The sequence below is a fragment of the Microtus oregoni genome, unplaced genomic scaffold, assembly GCF_018167655.1.
Source record: "Microtus oregoni isolate MIOR12 unplaced genomic scaffold, Mior012 000008F_ref0000371, whole genome shotgun sequence".
NCBI lineage: Eukaryota > Metazoa > Chordata > Mammalia > Rodentia > Cricetidae > Microtus > Microtus oregoni.
This window is the reverse complement of record NW_024543067.1, coordinates 37,926,182-37,945,745: the sequence shown is the minus strand read 5'-3', so window position 1 is coordinate 37,945,745 and position 19,564 is coordinate 37,926,182. Positions and strand designations below refer to the sequence as shown.

At 48.0% G+C, this 19,564-nt stretch overlaps 1 protein-coding gene across 8 annotated transcripts in view; it reads right to left on the bottom strand.

Annotated features, from left to right (window-relative positions):
* Window positions 1-50: 50 nt before the first annotated feature.
* The window catches only part of Ilf3 (interleukin enhancer binding factor 3), a 39,778-nt gene continuing 20,264 nt past the window's right edge, over window positions 51-19,564 (bottom strand). Inside the window, exons 2-21 of one of the 8 annotated variants that reach the window (XM_041657075.1) lie at window positions 17,469-17,568; window positions 17,109-17,147; window positions 16,492-16,718; window positions 15,888-16,065; window positions 12,941-13,088; window positions 11,607-11,698; window positions 11,125-11,220; window positions 10,301-10,412; window positions 9,777-9,874; window positions 9,102-9,213; window positions 8,905-9,015; window positions 7,788-7,987; window positions 7,298-7,465; window positions 6,106-6,243; window positions 5,770-5,946; window positions 5,520-5,676; window positions 5,344-5,397; window positions 1,851-2,213; window positions 1,190-1,318; window positions 51-750 (exon numbers count right to left, since the gene is read on the bottom strand). In XM_041657075.1, the coding sequence (XP_041513009.1) occupies window positions 614-750; window positions 1,190-1,318; window positions 1,851-2,213; window positions 5,344-5,397; window positions 5,520-5,676; window positions 5,770-5,946; window positions 6,106-6,243; window positions 7,298-7,465; window positions 7,788-7,987; window positions 8,905-9,015; window positions 9,102-9,213; window positions 9,777-9,874; window positions 10,301-10,412; window positions 11,125-11,220; window positions 11,607-11,698; window positions 12,941-13,088; window positions 15,888-16,065; window positions 16,492-16,718; window positions 17,109-17,147; window positions 17,469-17,471 (2,739 nt within the window). In that variant the 5' untranslated portion in view covers window positions 17,472-17,568 and the 3' untranslated portion in view covers window positions 51-613. Of the gene's footprint in view, window positions 751-1,189; window positions 1,319-1,850; window positions 2,214-2,253; window positions 4,913-5,343; window positions 5,398-5,519; window positions 5,677-5,769; window positions 5,947-6,105; window positions 6,244-7,297; window positions 7,466-7,787; window positions 7,988-8,904; window positions 9,016-9,101; window positions 9,214-9,776; window positions 9,875-10,300; window positions 10,413-11,124; window positions 11,221-11,606; window positions 11,699-12,940; window positions 13,089-15,887; window positions 16,066-16,491; window positions 16,734-17,108; window positions 17,148-17,468; window positions 17,569-19,564 lie in introns of those variants that run through there. The other 7 variants (XM_041657076.1, XM_041657079.1, XM_041657080.1 and 4 more) reach the window with 7 other exon arrangements.

Below are 19,564 nucleotides of genomic sequence, written 5' to 3'. Positions count from 1 at the left end.
TCGTGCCCTACTTCCCCGCTGCTTAGAGACACCCAGGCCTGAGACAAGCACAGTTTTGTTTCTTTATTTGTCTACATTCAGCGGAATTCAAATGTACTGCCTGAATGATCCAGACACACACACACACAAAAAAAAAAAACGCAAAACAAACAAACAAACAAATACCACTCTTTCCCACTGGTTTTTAAAATAAAATTTTCACTTATAAAACTGAAACACTAAAGCATTAAAATAAAGAAAGCTCATTTAACTCACTTCACAAAAAGCATTAACAGATGATGTATCCCTTCTGCAACTATTTAAGGACACCCGATGGAATTCACACCGGGCAAAAACAGACAGAGGGATACCGCACGGCAAGAACTCGAACACTACTCAGACAAGGTGTAATGGCAACTAACAAACCACTGAAGATACGGAGTCCCAAACACAGCTAAAGAGGGGTCACGGCACGGGTCCCAAGGACCACCACACCTCACAGCGTGGCAACGTCGGCAACGTGGACAGGTGGGAACTGCGCCAGTGGACATGGCAACTGGTGATGTGCAGACGCAATCTCCCGAGACGAGTTGGAGGCAGAGGTGCAGGAGGTGAGAAGGGGCAGTCTGGGCCTTTATCTGTACTGGTAGTTCATGCTGTGCTCTGTGTTCCGACTGTAGCCACCTTGTGAGGACTGGTAGGAGCTGGAAGGCCCACTGTAGCTCTGGCTGGACCCAGGGGAGCTGTAGTTCGACTGTGATGAGTAGCCTCCTGCAAGATGGAGCTAGCTTAGAGAACAGAGGTCCAGGCAACATTTCCACACTACTGTATCCCAGGGTAGGCAGTCCAGTGGGCTCCTGCTTTGACACACAGGCCTATCACTCACAGCTACCCTAAGATGAAAAACTTTGCCTCTAGGGGCTCATGTCAAGTGCTGACTGACCGACCAGAGATAGGGGTCCCACAGCTCAGTTCAGTCCCTGTGACACAAATCGCTCTTCAAGTCAGTGCCAACATTTAAGAGTTGGGCAACTTGAGGTCTCTGAGAAGACTGAGCAGTAGGTGTGGCCAGAGCCCAAGTCCAGCCCCCAAGGGAAACCAGCAGCAGTTGCCATATAGCCCCCCTCACAGTGACCCTGCTCCTGTCAAGTTCTGTGCCTCTAAAGCTCCGCCCCCACCTCCCGCCGGGCCACTTGCTCTCCAGGCCCACCTTGTTTGCCTTGGTATGAAGAGCTGCCCCCAGAACCTCCGCCGTAACCCCCATGTGAGCCTGTGTTGTAGGATGACCCACTGGAGCCATAGCTGTTCCCGCCACTGCGACCTCCACTACCACTGTAGTCTGAGGGGGAAAAAAAAATCAGTGTGATTAGGGCCTGGGTCCAAGGGCAGATAGGCGAGGAGCCTTGGTGGCAAGCCCTGTCACAGTCACCCACTCTGAAGTTCCCACCTGCCTCTTCTCCCCTGGGGCACAATGCTTTACTGTCCTCCACCCCCACAGCATATTAAGTCCCCAATTCTGATGGCTGTTATTCTGTCCTAAAGACAAACTTACACTTACTCACACCTACGGGGTGACAGAGCACACGAGGCGGACAGAGGTCAGTGCATGAGGCTGGCTCACTGAGGAGCTAGATCTAGCACAGCTCTTGAGAAGTTCCAGGAAGCAGCCTTGCAACTTTAATCCTGGTACCTAGCCACAGCATAGTGGCAGAGGCCTCAGCCATAGATGGGAGACAGGGAAGGGACCCAGGGTCATGTTTCCAGATTTCTCCCTACACTCAGTCTCCCAGAGTGCCTCACAATTAGTTTCTGGCTAGACCTGAGCTTTTAACCATCCCCAACCAGGAGGTGGACACTGGACGTCAACTCACTGAATTTGCTGTCGTAGCTGTAGTCGGAGCCCCCACCACCACCAGGGGAGTTGTAGGAGTTGGAGTAGGAGTAGCTGCCCTGCCCATGGCCATAGCCTTTCTGCTTGCCCTGTGGCGTGCCGTAGCTGCTGTACTGGCTCTGGTTGTAGGGTTGCTGCTGGCCCTGGTGGGACTGGTAGCCCGAACTGTAGGAGGGTTTCTGCTGGCCCCCATGCAGCGGCTTCTTCCCAGCATGCTTCGGGGGCACTGATGAGTTGTAGCTGTCTCCTTGGTAGTAGGAGCTGTAGCTGGATGAGCCACCACCGCCCCCGCTGCCTCCACCACCGGCATTCCCAGAATGCCCTCCATTGCTGTAGAACTGACCTAAACAGGGAAGCAGCAGATCAGGTGGAGGGTCCCAGGGTGAGGGCTGGGAGGGGAGAAAGGCAGCAGTTGTGGGCCCTGAAGGCTGGCCCACAGCTTACTGCTCAGAGCAGCGAGGAACAGATTGGAGCACGAGGCTCTGCTGGTCAAGGCAGCCTGGCTTAAGCCAGCCCAGCCTTCAGCTCCACTCACCCTCAGCTGATGACAAGGGGTCTTTGCCAAGCAGCAGCACGACAGCAGCTTTGCAGATGTCAACATTACAATGAGATGGGCTCCGAGCGTGGATGACATTCAGGACTAGCTGACGGCTACCCAGATGTCCCCAACGGTGACAGGAAAAGCAAAGCACCCAAAAGCAGTGAGCCACCCCCTTTCCCCTCCGTGCAGGAAATGAGCTCAACAGGCACAAATCTTGGGGACCCCAGGAGATGCCTTGCCACGAGGTCCCTAAAACCATCATGGTCCTCAAAGACCAAGTGCTCTTAAGACAGTGACTTGAGACTCGAGACACTTGCCCGGTCTCCTTCCTTGGTGTAAACAACACACAACTGAAGGCATAGAGTGTGTCCTTAGTCTCATGAGAAGGCAAGCACAGACTGAGGTTAATGTTTGAATCGGGACCTCAGTGGCAAGACTAATGAGCTAGCACTGTGGCTGCTACAGTCTCTAGCCCCCATTTTGGATCACTGGGTTTATCAATGTGTTCCCTATTGGAGATTTTGGATGGAGTGACGGGAACAGGGCAAGGCAAGGCAGGGCTTCAGCCTCCCTGCAGAAAGAAGTTCCCACCTCCAGGCTCAGGAGAAGACAGAACATTTCCCAGTGCTCAACAGGGGCCTTGGAGCTCCCAGAAGCCTGACTTCCCAGATTAAGTAGCCTCAGCATGCAGACCTTTAGCCCAGTAAACCTCGTCAGCCCCAGACAGGAAGAAGGGAAAAGAGATATTCCCACACAGCTTGCCCTTCCTCCCCAGGTTGAGAACTAAAGGCACTATGCCTTCCCTCTACCCACTGGTGGATATACACCCTGCCCCAACGCTGATGTTCCCCCCACTACTGGCACAAGCACTGGGAGAGGTAATTCCCCCGTGAAAGCCCTTCTGTAGACAGACCTCTCCCACCCCATCACAAAGCCACAACAATGCAGAGGAGGAAGTGTCCCACAATGCAAGAAAGCAAACACGTGGAGGCTCAGTGAGGATACTGGGAAGCCCAGGGCCAGATCACTCCCAACCCCAACCCCAGCACCTCCTCCAGGCCCCTGCTTTAGCTTCCCCAGGGTCCTATGCTGAGCAACTGAGCTGCCTGCTTGAAGCTGGGCATGAATGAAGACGCCAGTACGGAGGGCTCATTACTTTAACATGTATTCATTTAAAAAATAATAATAGTAATAAGGAAAGGGTAGGTTTTCAATGTCATTCAGAACTATTTCTTGGTATAAAAAGGCATTATTTGCAAACAATAACTTTCTAAAAAATAAAAATAAAATAAAATACATCATGCAAAGTCTTAGAAAGTTTCACTGACTTTTAAACCTTGGGGAACAAATCACACAATAACCATTTTGGCCATTTTTTGCCTGAATAAACGTCAAATCTTGCAAGTCAAAGCAGGGGCAGATCTGTAGCAAAGACTACAGAGCAGAGGCCTAACCACAGTATCACAAGGATTCCCACCTTGTACTTTATACACGGGGAGAAATTTCTAGATGCCAAGCAATGTAGACCCTGGTTGGGCCAAAGCTAGTTCTCTGTTAGAAAAAAAAAAAATTGAGGATGTGTGGGCCTCTTCCAGCTCAGTTTTAAAGGCCCACTGTGAAAAAGAAAAACTCAAACCCAATCCAGGGAGTCCATGCATTGACAGTTGTGATCAGGACTTGCAAAATTTCACGTTATTCTCCTTTCAAGCCTGTCTCATTTCTCACACAGGTAACGGAAGCGCAGTTTTGATGCCTTTGCGAGTTCACTCTTTTAACTTTTAAAGCAGCCACAGAACCGCTTCACCCCAATGATCCACCAGAGCATTTACAAAAGGTGGGAGGCCCTGCTCTCTGCAGTACACAAGTCCTGGCCATCCCAGAGGTTACATGCTCCTTAAAAGGGCAAGGAAAGTCAGCTGCTCTGGACCAGATATGCTGAAATGGTTTTCACACTGCCAAAGGCATCAATGAGATGTGAAAGTTGGTGAAAAGGTTAAAAATGCATACAAAACCTGCCGTAAATTAAGACAAAGGTAGATTAAAACGTGCCATTATCTGTCTCATTAAATAAAGGAATGCTTTCCATAAAAAGCAAAGATGGGTTTTGCCTTGACGCTGAACAACGCTGGCTCTAGAATTCTGAATTCTGTGCGAGGATGCACAAAAAAGAAAAAAAAAAAACAAGGAAGAAAAAAAAAGAAAGAAAAATATCTGAGAAAAAGGTTTTTTCCACTTAGTGTGAACTTCGAAATGACCAAGTTCAAAGGCAAATTCATGATAGAAACTGCCATTGTCTTAAGTCTGCAGGCTAACAGTTTCAGACAAGCTGCGGTGGAAAGCCACGGTTGAGAACCCCAGTGAAGCACAGGGACACAGCACGGACACTTTGGGTTTTGGAGTTGGAGGAAATTGGAGTAAAAAGTTGATTTTGTGTCAATACTTTTAGACGCTCTAGGAAGCCCCAAAATCATGATAGCCGTAGCAGTCTGTGAAAAAGTCACCTACAAAAGGGGGAGACAGAGCAGAGAGAAGAAATTAGAATTCTTTTGAAAAAGGGCACAGAGCGCCACATTTGAAATTCAGGTTTTAGATTTCTCTGCTCATGTAACCCCCCAATGAAGGCTCCTTCTCACGACAAAGAGCAGTGCACGGGCAGGAAGGCGCATTCTCAAAGACTGGTGCTTAAAGCAGAGAAATTTAAAAAGCCGACTTCAAAGGAACTTAAGCGGTATACAGAGTGTGTTAGCATTAAAACTGTCAAGGACACACTTTGGGGATAGGGACTTGAGGGCCAGCTAACCTAATCACCGCAAAAAGGTACGGCTGGTGGCCCTGAACCTCAGAGATGCTGAGGCCAGCACCCTACCCTAACTCAGACCCAGACTACGCTGCCGCAGCTTCCCAAGTGCAGACAGAAAGATCTCACACTTACTGTAGCCTGCTGTGGCCGAATTGCTGCCGTACCCATAGCTTCCATATCCAGCGCCTGCAAGAGAACAGACAGGTTCCAGAACAGATATTCACCCATCCTGCACCTTCCTCCCAAGGAAAGGTACACTAACATTCCTAAAGTATGCCAGTAGTGTCACAAAGGAGGAGGACCCTCACCAGCATTCATGTAGCCTCCTCCATGGTTGGCGCCACCAAATCCTCGCCCTCGTCCTCGCCCACGGATATTCCCTCCTCTGCCTCGGCCTCGAAGGTTGGGAGGTGGGGGTACCTCATTATGCATGGGGCCTCCCATGCCGAAGCCAGGATTGTGTGGCTGAAAGAGATTGCATAGGAGTGGGGTTCACCCCCCCCCTCAGATCAACCAAATTCCTACCCAAGGCCAGAGGGGTCAAAGTTGCATCCTCACCTTGGCAGCAAATTTAGGTCCACCTCGGACAGGTACGGGGGCTCTTTTCTTTTTGTTGGCTTCAAGGGCCAGGGGGGCATCAGGAAAAAGCTTTTCTAATGCAGCAAGAGCAGCATAAGCCTTTGCCACCTTTTTGTTTGAACCAGCACCTTGAAACTTCTGTCCATCCACTTCAACCTGTGGAAAAGACACTGTGTGGGAACTGAGCTAACCCAGTACCTCCCTCCTCTCATTGTAAGGGTCTAGCTTAAAACCTTTCTACAGAGGCCCAGGCCTCTCCCACAGCACTGATTTCCCAGGAAGCTTAGGGTTTCCTCTAGCCACCAAATTACTCACCTCCATAACAAATCGTTTGTCGTGGCTGCCCCCAGTCTCAGAAATGAGCTCATATTTGAGGCCACGCCTCTTCTCATTAAGCTCCATAACCGGGTTCTTGCCATGCTTAGTCAATATTGGCCCCTGCTGCTTGCCGTCCTCAGGGAAAGCACAAAGAAAACCCACTAAATTAGATTTGGACACTTCACTACCCAAAAGCCATAGCTACTGAGCCAAGCCCTCTCACTGGATCTGGACCAGCCTGTGTATGCCAGCTAACACGTCTCAGTGATACAACCAGCTCCACCCACGCTGTTCTGGCTTCCTGGGTACAGGTTCTGGGTTCCACAGCTCCCTTTGCAGGTCACTTAAGATCTGACAGGTGAGTCCAACCTTTTGACATTGCAAAACATTACTGTATACCAAGCTTACACACAAGGACCCGCAAGATGGCTCAGCTCAATGGGTAAAGATGCTTGCCGCCAAGCCTGATACACAAGTTCGGTCTCTAGAACCCACACAGTAAAAGCAGACTTCTACAAGTTATACTATGACCACTAAATATGTGCTGTGGGTTCTCATGCCCTTAAGCATGCACATGCACACAATAATGAATGTAATAAAAAAATAATAATAAAATGAAATTGCCATGGGGCTTATTATAGTAAAGGGGGAAAATGGTTCAGGGGCCAGAGTGATGCCTCAATGGTTAAAAGTACTGATGACTCTCTCAAGACATGGACTTGGTTCCCAGCATCCACATGGTGGCTCACAACCTTTGGTTTTTGCTTTGTTTTTCAAGACAGCGTTTCTTTGTGTAGCCCTGGCTGTCCTCAAACTCACAGAGATCCACTTGCCTCTGCCTCCTAAGTGTTGGGATTAAAAGCATGCACCACCATCAATCACCTGGCCTCAACCTTTCTAAACTCCAGTTTCAATGAACTGAATGCACTGCACACATGTGTTGCATAGACACAGAAAAAAGATACACAAACATAAATGATAAAATGGGGGGAAAAAACAAGTTCAAGTTTGAGAAACATTCACTCCAGTTACAAAAAGACCCAAAAACTGCAAAATAATCTCAGTTAGGTCACAGGTTGGACATCCCTGGCTCTGTCCTGCATACAAGGACTAGTGACTACCTGCTCTGTCCTGGCAATATCACCCACCATGCACACAACGTCATTCCCAGCACCCACCACAGGCTCACCTCAGTAGTGGCATCTGAAGGGAAGACAGAACTAGGGTTGGAGACAGCTTCTACCACAGGGGGCGGGGCCACTATTGTTGGCTTCCCATCTGACTCCTCAGCTGAGTCCTCCCCCTTGCTGGATTCTCTGCCTTCAGCTCCTGTTGGCAAGCCCATGTCTTGTAACACCTGTGGAGTAGACAGACAGACCCAGGGCTCAGATGACAGAAGGCTTTCAAGGAACCACCTACAAAGGCCCTCCCCATACTGCAGAGCTTTCTAGGATAACTTGCAGCACAATCTTAGCTACCTGCAAAGGTTTGCTTGTTTGTTTGGTTTTTTTTTTTTCCTTTTAGTTTCTCACGTTGCTTCTGAATATGTGACTTGTCAAACAATCAAAAATCTAACTCCCTGCATTTCTACAGTCTTTCTGAGATGTCAGTCTGCAAACGGAGGCCTAGCGGGAAGTACGTTTTCTGTTTTGCAAGGAGTATCCATCTACCCTACTTACCTTTACAGCCACATGTAGTTTGGCGGTCTTTTTAGATGGCCCTGAAGCCTCAAAGGTACTGCCATCTACCTCCACAGACATGGTGAATATGGGGGCATGAACAGGACCTGTCTGGGAGATCAGCTTGTATTGCAGCCCTGGCTTCAGCTGGTTCAGCCTCATCAGGGCATTCATAGCTTGGGGAGGTTCAGCCTTCTCCTCTAAGAAGAGAACAAGGCAAGACAGGATGAAACTTCCATAGCCCAGAAAAGCCAAAACTAAAGACGTCTACATGACTCTGTGGCACATGACCTGGCCTGAGCCTCTCCTGCAGCCAGTGGAGGTGCAACTTCCCATGGGACCCTATCACTGCACCTGTGCCAGTTACTAGTTTTGGGGGAAAGTGGGGTGATGAAAAGGGTTCTCTCTCACTCTTTATCTCAGCATAGACTTGAAGTCACAGCAGTTTTCTCACCTCATGGGCTTTGGGATTAGAGATGTGAGTCACAAGATCCAGACATTGGGCTTTTACAATAGTTAAATATCAAGGGCAGCCTGGTCTACATAGCCAGTTCAAGGACATCTAGAGCTACATGATAACAGAGAACAGGTCTCAACAAACCAACAAACAAATAAACAAATGGATGAATGAATAAATGAATATCAAAGGCTGAGAAGATGGCTAAGAGGCCAAAGAGCCTACTATGAATTGTCTGAGAGTTCAGATCCTGAGAGCTCACATTAAGCCACATGGAATGAAAAACATCTGTGATCTCCACACTCCCATGGCTAGACAGTAGGTGGAAGCAAAAGAATCTCCAGGAAGCCCAGGAGGCATCTAGCCTGGCCTGCCCAGCAGGAAACAACAAAGAGACCCTGTCTAAAACAAGGTGGAAGGCAAGGGCAGGCCAAGGTTGCCCTCCAGCCTCCACGAACACCATGCCACATGTACATTCACACCCACACAAACTCTTTTCAAACATATGGATTTAAAAAAAAAAGTAAAGTAAGGTTTTTAATATGATCTACCAGGAAAAAAAAAGACAAAGCAAAAGCAAAAAGCAAACTTATCACTTCCAGACGTACAGTGACTGAGCCAGACAGAGGAAAGGGGGCACAAGTCAGGGCATGTTCCTACCTTTCTTCTGAATCTTCTTTTTCTTTTTGCTGGGAGACTTCTCCTCCCCATCTTCTTCAATGGGGCGTTTCATGGGTGTGATGGCGTAGGTGGTACTGGGGGGGATTTGAACTGAAAAGAGACCAAGAAGAAGCACCTGAGATTATGCAGACAGCACTATGGAGAGAGCCCTGTCATCAATGTCCACATGTCCTTACCAGTGTAGTCCACTGGGTTCTCGTTCTTTGGTTTCTTGGGCATTTTGGAAGGCAGGGGGTCCATTCCTAGAACTTTATGGAGTTGACCGAAAGCAGCCAGCCGCAGAGCATGCTAGAGAAAGGAATAGGAATCTGACTCAGCTGCCTCATGCCACAGGTACCTATGTGTGCTCACTAATGCCTTCTGAGATGGGGTGGGAGCTGGGGGGCCTGCTAATAGTTTCCCCTAGGTCAGCAAGGGGTCCCCCGACAGCCAGGGCAGGGCTTGACAACTCTGGCCCAACCTTGCTGTGGGGGAGTGGCAGCCTGTGACCACCCCCCTCAAGATGAGTACAGGAGACCCCAACCTGGGGGCTGGCTGCCACATGGAGTCAGGTGGTGGACCTGTGGGGAAGAACCCCCAGAACAGTCCTCACAGCAAAGCTGTGGCTCACTGCCCTCGCTGTGCCAACACGGCAGTAGGGCAGGGCAAGAGACAGACAACCATCACATGTGGCACCAGAACAAAGAAGCAGTCCAGATTGGGGCTCCCTGTATCAGACACCGTGCCTTTGCCTTGGTCCCCAACCTGAGCCTATGTTCCAGGGGCTGCCCTTCAAATGCCCAGTAATGGAACTGGGAGCCAATGAGTGCAGACTGGGTAAGGGCTCATGTTGGCAATGGCGACGACTATACCTGCGCACTCTGTGTGATATCTTCCCGTTGCTGTCTGTCTAGATGCCCAATAGCATCAGTGGCTTCTTTTTCACAAGGGTCATAAATGCCAGAACCATCTGAAGGCAGGAAACAAGGAAGATATGCAGAGGATTATCCCTTGTCGTCTCATAAGAGTTGTTGGCTGAGGGAACCAGGTGTGTTACCCCCCCGCACCCCATCCACACCCAGCTCTGGAAAACATACCGAGCTCGGTGACCCACTCGGCATCCAGCCCTTGACAGAAATAAATCATGTGTGTCTCAGAGCAACAAAGTCATGTGGGAGTGGGTCACCACTGGCCCCGGGTCCGCCCTGATTCACGGCTGCGGACCCGGCACAGGGCTGGATATGATGGTGCAAGAGGGTAGTCACATGCTTTGGCCCTAGCAGGGGGGCATGGAGCTGCTATGTCCCTAACCCAGTCAGTGGACCAGTGAGGCAGTGGCTATAAGGCCTTCATCCCTGTCCTTGTCCCTGTCCCTTGAAAGCCACAAGGCCCCAACCTGGCATTACGATGCCGGATGCCAGACACTCCAGCACTCTTCGCAGGGCTTCACCAGCACCCATTGGCCTATTGGCAGTGCCGATGGACTTCTCACATAGCAGCTCCAGAGGCTGAAAGGCAAGAGGGACAATGAGCTTCCAGCTGCAAAAGGGGATAGCCTAGGAAGCCCTATCACTGGATTAGAGGGGTTAGGGGCCCTGAGATTCAAAGTCCGCCAGTGATGAACGTGCAACATCAGACATCTAGGCAGGGGTTAGCGGACTTTCATAAAGGCAGCATGGGCAAAGGGACAGCACTGAGGACCTAAGAAGGTAATTAGGCTTTGTAACCACTCAAAAAAAAAAAAAAAAAAAAAAAAAAAAAGACAGGGTTTCTCTGTATAGCTTTGGAGCCTGTCCTAGAACTTGCTCTGTAGACCTGGCTGGCTTTAAATTAACAGAGATCCGCCTGCCTTTCCCTCCCGAGTACTGGGATTAAAGGTGTGCACTGCCACCACCCGGCCTGAAACAATATTCTTAATGACCTGTTGAGAAACAGACAGTTTTAAAATATAAAATAAGAAAGAAAAACAGGCAGTTGGCAGAATAGGCCGTAGGTCCCTGATGGGAGGCTGTTCAAGAACACTTGCACACCTACCCTTCCTTATATGACTAGTCACAGCAGACGGCCTAGGCAGTTCCCACCTCCTTTCCAAACTACTGCCACCCCACTCCATTCCACTCCACAACAGCCATCCAAATCAACAACCGTGAAGCTATGGAAAGGCTGAAAGTGCCTGTCTGGACAAACACTACCCCCAGCCCTAGTCACAAGGTGACTTACCCAGCCTCTGAGGGGACCCCAGGAGGGCACTCGGGTACACAAGTCCCTTAGGACACGGATGACAATGACGCATGACTTCAGCCCATTGGCTCTGGCCTAGAGGAAGAAAGCACAGGCTCTTCATACTCAGGGCACCATGGAGGACAGCAGGCAAACATGAACAACATAGTCTCATGGCACTGCTTTGCCAAGGGTAAACGGTTGCAAGGGTGCAAAGCCACCAAGTGTGTGGCCAGCACTGAGCTCCCTGTGTGTGTGGAAGCCTGTTACTCTTACTGCAAAGCAGCCCACTGCTCAGCATGAGCCTCCTCAGGGTTGTCAAGTCAAATGGATTTAGGCACGCTCCTTTAGCAGCTGCGCGTTGCAGGTGCTAACAAGATCGGCACGGTACAAAGTTATGGACACTTTATGGTCAAAGTTAGCCATGTTGTAAAGCTTAGGCATTCTCTACTGAAAGACAAAGAGAAGAACAAAATGCAAACCTGGAACCACTTGGCGTGTCGGAGGGACGCCAAGGCAGCAAGGCATTTCTGCCTGTCCAGAACGTCCGGGGGGTCGTTGACTGATAGCGTTTCTATTCATGGATGGAATAAGAAGACAAGGCACAGTTTGACCAAGGGGTTCTGTCAGGTGCAAAGGGGATGTGGCAGCTTCCTAAATAAAGGGCAGCTGAGTCTCCCATAATCTCAATTTGTGTCCACCCTGGACAAGGGAAGGAGAGGCTAAATTGCCATCAGCTCTGCTGAGAGAAGTCAGAAAAATTGGGAGGCCCTCTCCAAAATTTTAAACCACTGAAACAAAAACCAAAATCGAAAAAGAAAAGTTACTCTAAAAGGCACAATTGGTGGGGAAGGGAAAAGATAGGCCAACCCTATCTTCTAAGAGACCCATTCCCTTACTTTTTCCCCATAAATTAGCTAGGCTAGAATTTATAATAAGAAAAACAAAAATAAAAACAAAAAGGTGGGGGGAGTGGAAATGAACTCCCTCTCTGCTTCTCAAACAGGTATCCACCTGTATGTAGCACAGGGGACCACCTCCGCACACCAGGCGGGACTGCCCTAGCCCCAGGCCTTGACAGAGAGAGTCCTGTTGGTCAAAGGTCCAGCGTCCCTGAGTGGATAAGCTAAGAAGGTTTTCTTTGGTCATTGGCATCAGATACATGAGCCAAAGGAAAATCAACAAGTCAGCCTCCACTGCGGCACAGCTAGGAATGCTGTCGTTTGGCTCTGCCAGCTATCAGGGATTTGAATAAGGCCTGACAGCAGGCCCAGGAGGGCTGCAGGGAGACCATGAATTGTGGATGAGTGCAAAGACTGGGCTGGAAGACAGCACAATGGTTTAAAACCTTATCCAAAAGTCTGCTGCAGCTCCTGGACTCTATAAAGCTCAGAGTGCCACAGGCAGAGGCCAAACGAAAACACCCAGGCTGTGCTGCAGGGCTAGCTGATAGCTACTCCTACGTGCCGTTCATACAGAAGCCATCTGGTTGCTGCTAAGCAATGCAACACTGTAAGACTCCCGGGGACATACTCTTTTTCAGAGGGAAACAAGTTTAACAAAGAGGTTCAAAACAATTCAAGAAAATGAGAAACGAAATGGTGCACACCCTATGCAAAGTGCTACTCACTTTTAGTGCCACTGTTGAGTCAAACTCCCAAGAACACAGGGCCAAGGGGAGACATAAATTTAAGTATAGGCAGTCAGAGCTACACCGACACCCTCAAATCAAAGCACTCTAAAACTGAATAGCACATTTGAGCGAGAGGGAACACCAAGTCTGCAATGTTCTGCTGGCCTTTCTCAGCATCCCTACCTCCGGCTAATAGTTTCTCCATTTCTTCTCTGACAACAGGGGAGGTCAGGTGGATGGTCAAGGACAAAGGGGGTTCTTTTGTGTTTTTTATCAAAATCGCAGCATCATCCACAGACTGGAGTATTTCGTACTTGTCTTCTGTCACAGTCTGGAGGAGGAAAAGAAGGTAGCTTTCAAAACACTTTCTCTGTACAACAATCAACAATTCTGACAAACTCCATTGGGTCTCAGGTTGTGAATCTGAGGAGAACCTCTAATCCTGCAGTCAGAGAAGCTATTTCCACCAAGAATGTTAAAATGTAAAGGGAGGAGTCAAGTGTGGTGGCTCATACCTATAATCCCAGCAGTTAGAGACTAAGGTAGGGTAATGAGTTCAAAGCTAACACAGACCACAGAACAAGACTATCTCAAGGGCAGGGAGTGAGAGGAGCAGTGGCAGCCACTCCAGTGATTTAGGAGACTGAAGTCAGAGGATCACTTGAGCCCAGGAGGTTAGGGCAGGCCTGAGCAGCATAATGACACCAACAACACCCAAGGTTAATTTAAAAAAAAAAAAAACAACCAAACAAAAAAGAAACCAAATGTAATTCAAGCCTAAGATCAGAGTACATGCCTGAAATCCCAGCACTCTGAAGACAAAAGCTAGACAACACTGCTGCTTGAGGCCAGCCTGGTCTACAGAGCAAGCTCAAGGCAAGCCACAGCTACCTAGTGAAATCTAGGATAAAAATAAATAACTTCAACAGCTAGTCAACCAGGGAGGCACATACGTATAACCCTAGCTCTCAAGATGTTGAGGATGGAAACTGAACTCAAGGCCAGACTGAGATACAACAGAGAGCTCATATGGAAAAATAGGTCTTCTTTCTCATTTTCTAAGATAGGCTCTACCTGTCCAGTGGCTTTCCTGCCTCAGTCTCAGTGCTGGTTCAAGGCTGGGACTTCTAATTTCTAACATGGCCTTAACATGCACACACTTCAAGGACGCAGAACAAAGCCCATGTCACTGGATACTGTGTGAGACACCCAGTGTCCATGACAGAGGGTGATCCTCAGCCTGAACAAGTCCATGCAGGGAGGAGCAGTCGGCAGACCCCATGGGAGAGATGCACATGCATTTCTATAGCTTATAGCCAATGACAGACATGGGTGTATATGCGTCCTACAGAGAATAGCTATGGGTGCTCAACAGTCCAACCTCAACTTCTTTATAAGATAGCTTCTATTAACTGGAAAAAAAATCCAGTTTCTTAAACCATTTTTGTTAAAAGAAGGAAAGTGAGCCGGGCAGTGGTGGTGTATGCCTTTAAACCCAGTACAGGAGGCAGAGTTCAAGGCCAGCCTGGACTACAGAAATAGTTCCAGGACAGCTAGGGCTGTTACACAGAGAAACCCTGTCTCGAACAAGCAGAGAAAAAAAAATAAAAATAAAAGAGAGAGTAGGCTGGGCACTGGTGGTGCACGCCTTTAATCCCAGCACTCCGGAGACAGAGGCAGGCAGATCTCTGAGTTTGAGGCCAGTCTGTGCTACAGAGTGAGTTCCAGGACAGCCAGGGCTACACAGAGAAACCCTGTCTCAAAAAAGGAAAGTGCATATACTGTAGAGGGCAGATGCCCTGGAAATTGGTATGCAGATTTCTCGACCTCAGCATGGCTCACCTGCTGGATGAGGTAATTCTTACCTAAGAGAGGAGGCTGCCCTGTGTCACACAGGGTGTTCAGAGTATCTCTGGTAACCACTTCCCCCAATCTCAGATGGCCAAAAGTACCCAGGGAGGGTGGAGATGTCAGATGTCAAGAACCACTGACATAATGAGCATGGCCTAGTGTACATACTAGGGACAGACTTGGGCAGGCTCACTAAACACAGCTATAGGCACACGTTATAAGGCTCCTACCACATCCATTACAGAGCCTAGAAAATACAAAGCTCTTTCTTTCAAAATATTTACCAAAGTGCTCCACATAACAATCTTTAGAAAGAGACAATAGTAATCATGAAATCACAGCTATGAGAAACCATCTGAGGGTATGACCTTCAGGAGTTCCTCAAGTTTCTAACACTTGCTCTTTCAGATCTCAATTCATACCATTCTCTGAGCAAGTACCCAAAAAGCCTTATATTATGGAATGTTTACTGACACACAAAGATATTTTTCTTTGCAGAGTAACGTAACAATACTTAAAACCAACTTTGAATTTCTGTGCGTTTATCTTTTAAATTAAATCTAGAAGAACTTTTCTGGAAATGCAGAATACAATAATAAAGAATCTCTGCTGTCTCTGGTGGCCCCCACTGAGGACAAAATGGACAGATTATCAAAGCAAGTGGGAGAGATAGATACATATAAATCTGACCTGGGGTCTGGCTCAGTAAATGTTCTGTAAGTAAAGACTTATTTATGCAATATTTTAGTAATAGAGGAAATGATTTGATTGAGGGTTTTGGGTGTTTTTTTTTGGGGGGGGGGGGTCTTACTCTAGAGCCTAAGATGGACTTAAATACTCATAGTCTTCCTGACTCAGCATCTTAAATGCTGGGATTACAGGTATAAACCACCACGACCATACTGTTCCTCTTTCTCTCACTGAACTGCACCAGTCAGGTGAGTGGAGTTTTAAGTATGTCCAGGTCTGATCCATGAAGAATTAATGCCCTTCCTTCATCCCATCCGGCCTACACATGATATTTCTAGCCCAATAGTCTAGGCTTCACACATGAGGGCACAAGGCTTTCACTAACTAGCAGAACGGGCACCACTATAAACAGCAGATGCCACAGACCCTCAATGGCTCTGTGGTGACCTGCTTCTTATCAAGGTGAATACATGGCAAATACAAGAGATGCTCCCCAGCACATGGCACAGATGGGCCCTCTCTTCCTCTGATCATCTTCTCCACAAGTGCTAGAATCCCCTCTGGCATGGTAGTGTTGCTGGTGACTCACAGTGAGCTGGATGGCCAGGTTGTCAGCCACCTTGTCCAGGAGGGCGGTTGTGGGCTTCTCCTTACAGAGCAGAACCAGCTCCAGATCCAAGTCCCCCTTGAGCAGAAGACCCTTGGCTACCAGGCCGACCCGCATCACACCCCTCAGGGTCCTAGTCATGTGTTCCGCCTTCTGTTCCCTGTGAGACAGACAAAAGTCAGGCTCAATAGGAAGCCAACCTAGCCAGTATCCAAAGAGACTGGCACTTCTTAAGAGAGATGCTAGCCTAGCTGTGCCACATGGTGACAGAGACCTGCAACCCCAGCATTCAGGAAGCTGAGGCAGAGGACCTCTGTGATTTTGGTGATATAAAATAAGCTGAAGGTCAGCATAGGCTATCCCTTAAGATTCTGTCACAAAATAAAACAAACACACTACAAGAGCTAGGCAAAGCAGAGACAGAAGGCATCAGGAATTCAAGGGCAGCCTTTAATACACAGTGAGGAAGCAAGTCTGGGCTACATAAGACCCTGCCCGAAAAGACCTGCCTTCCTCAACAAACACACAGAGAGAGAAAGAGAAAAAGAGAGGGGAGAGAGGGAGAGAGAAAGCACCTGAGACTCACCCAGCCCCTTCTTTGCTCTCGTCGTCTGGGGGTGTGTCCATATTGTCTGCCTCGGTGAACTCATTGCCCTTCTCCTGCTCATCAATCCAGTCAGAGACAGCCTTGAGGGCTCGCTCAGTGTGAGATACCATATTCTGTACGGCCTCCAGCTCCTCTTGCGTTGGGTATACTGAAGAATGTTTTGCCATGACATGGCGATCATCATTCACAAAAATTCTCATGGGACGCTGGAAATGTGAAAACTACGCTAAAAATGATGCAAGGACAGGCAGCAGCCCACCCCTTACCATTTAGTACCATTCCATCCTTCACAGAAGATAGACTATGGGAATGTGGCCAAGGGCCTGAAAGGACACTCTCCACGCAACAGCAGAAATGGGGTACTTTACGTATCGCTCACTATACTACAGTAGTCCCCCCTTATCCGCGGGGTACACATTCCAAGACCCCAGTGGATGCCTTAAACCGCGGATAGCACCAAAACCAAAAAATGGTCTGAGTTTAACCTCTACGCACACTGGTATGGTAGTTTAATTGGTCAATCAGGCACAGGAAGGGCTTAGAAAGGACGGAATGTGAATGTGCTCTCCCTCCAAGTAGCTGATCATCCTACTCACCCTTCTTCTTCTTGTGATGAAGTGATGATGATACAATGCCTACGTGATGAGATGAAGTGAGGTGAATGACGCAGGCATCAGGATGGTGCAAAATTTAAAACTTAGCTATTTTTTCTTTCTGAAAATTTCCACTTAATATTTTCAGACTGCGGTGGACCGCAGGTAACTGAATCCGCGGGAAGCCAGAACACGGCTAAGGGGGGACTACTGTATTCACATCGTGACACGTAATTACTTTAGAAATTCAAATGTCTAAGAAAAAAATTCTAACAGTATCAAATACTTTGGGGACACGCTACAGGAATCTTTGTATATAAGTGAAGAAATAGTGTCTATGAGCAAAGAAAAAAACTGTCTTACCATTTTTCCTTCCTTTTCTCTTGTAGTGTCTGGAAATCAGTCCTGGTTTATCTTTTCAAATTGTGACAGCTTTCCTTGGTGTTACCAATACTTCAACTATCTATAAGACCAGAAAACCTTTTTAGTTTGAAATACTCCAGAGGCAGATAATCTCAGAAGCCATATACTTGGTTGTAAAGATGAAGAAGTTTGCTCATGAAGAGTCTGCTCACAGCAGGACACATCTGTCTTTCCAGGTAGCCAAGTCAAGGCACTAAATAACTCACTTCAATTTCCCTTCATATGAAAACAGCAGGCTTCCAGACACCTATCTGAATCCAGCCACACAGAGGCAGGCACCTGTTTCCCTGTGGTCCGGTTCATTTCTTCCTATACAGCATGCGGGGAGTTGGGAGGGGGGAGCACAGCAGAGAGGGGTATCAGGATTTTATGCGACCCAGGCTGGCCACAAAGTCCAAATCTTTCTGCTTCCACCTCCGAAGTGCCAGGAATACAGACACACACCCCTCAAACCGAGCTTGGACTCTTGCAATTCTATTTTATTTTTTTATTTTTTATTTTTTTTTGGTTTTTTCGAGACAGGGTTTCTCTGTGGTTTTGGAGCCTGTCCTGGAACTAGCTCTTGTAGACCAGGCTGGTCTCGAACTCACAGAGATCCGCCTGCCTCTGCCTCCCGAGTGCTGGGATTAAAGGCGTGCGCCACCACCGCCCGGCTGACTCTTGCAATTCTAGAACAGGGACTCATACAGGTCTATGTTCTACCACTGACTATAACCTTCAACTCCAAGTGTCAATCATGCAAGTGTGTGATATATGCACCCAAGTCTTTTGCCAGTTTTTCAAAACAGGGTTTCTCTGTAACTTTGGAGTTTGTCCTGAAACTTGATCTATAGACCAGGCTGGCCTCAAACTCAGAGATCTGCCTGCCTCCTGAGTGTTGGGATTAAAAACATGCATCACCACCACCCAGCTATCCACACAAGTCTTTGTGGGTACATAGGAAAGACGAGAGGGCTGTAGGTGTTCTGTCCTATCACTCCCCACTTTATCCCCTTGCAATAGAGCCTCTTACCAAACCTAGAACTACATTGGCACCCAGAAAGCCCCTGGTATCCTCCTGTCTCTCCCACCCACAGCACTAGGGTTATGTTTTTCATGAGGCCATGTCCAGCTTTTTACAAGGACACTGGGAATTCTTATTTCATTTATTTCTTTTGATTTTGGTTTTCGAGACAGAGTTTCTCTGTGTAGCTTTGAAGTCTAGCTTCAAACTCACAGAGATTCACCTGCCCCTGCCTCACCAGTGCTGGAATTAAAGGTATGCAGCAACATTGCCTGGCAACACTGGGAATTCTAACTCAGGTCTTCGCAAGCATTCCTATTCATCAGGCCATCTCCCCAATCCCAGGGTTGGTTTTTCAAGGCAGGATCTCCTATAGCTCAAGCTGGCCTCAAACTTGCTATACAGGGAAGATGACCTTCAATAACCGATTCTCCTCTAGCCCTACCTACCTCATAGGCATTTGCCACAGAAAGATTTTACTTAGTCTGTAGTTCTGGGCTCAACCAGAGAGACTCTTGCTCAGAGTTAAGTACATGCTCATTTACTGGCTATACTCCAACACCAAAGCATGCTGGGCTTTACAAATGAACTAGAGCAGAAAGTGAAACAGGTTGCTCAGTAGTACAGCATGTGCTTAACACACTGCAGGCACTGAATGTTGTCCTCAGAACTAAAAATGAAAACTCAAAACATAATGTAAGCTGGGAATGGTGGCACACATAAGTGATCCAGTCAAGATGTCTGGAGTTCAAGGACAGAAGGAGTTACATAACAACCCCTGGCAAAAACAAAAACAAACAAATAAAAAAAACCACAAAGGAGGGCTGGCAACATGGGTTGATGGGCTGCCACTAAGCCTCATGACCTGAGTTTAAACCCGAGGGCCCACACAGTGAAAGGATAGATCCATAGGTTGTCCCGACCAAATGTATGCCACAGCACATCCCTCTCCTGTGCAAATAAATGCAATAAAAAATTCTGAAACATCAGTTAGGTGATGGTGGTCACACCTTTATTCCCAGCACTCAGAAGG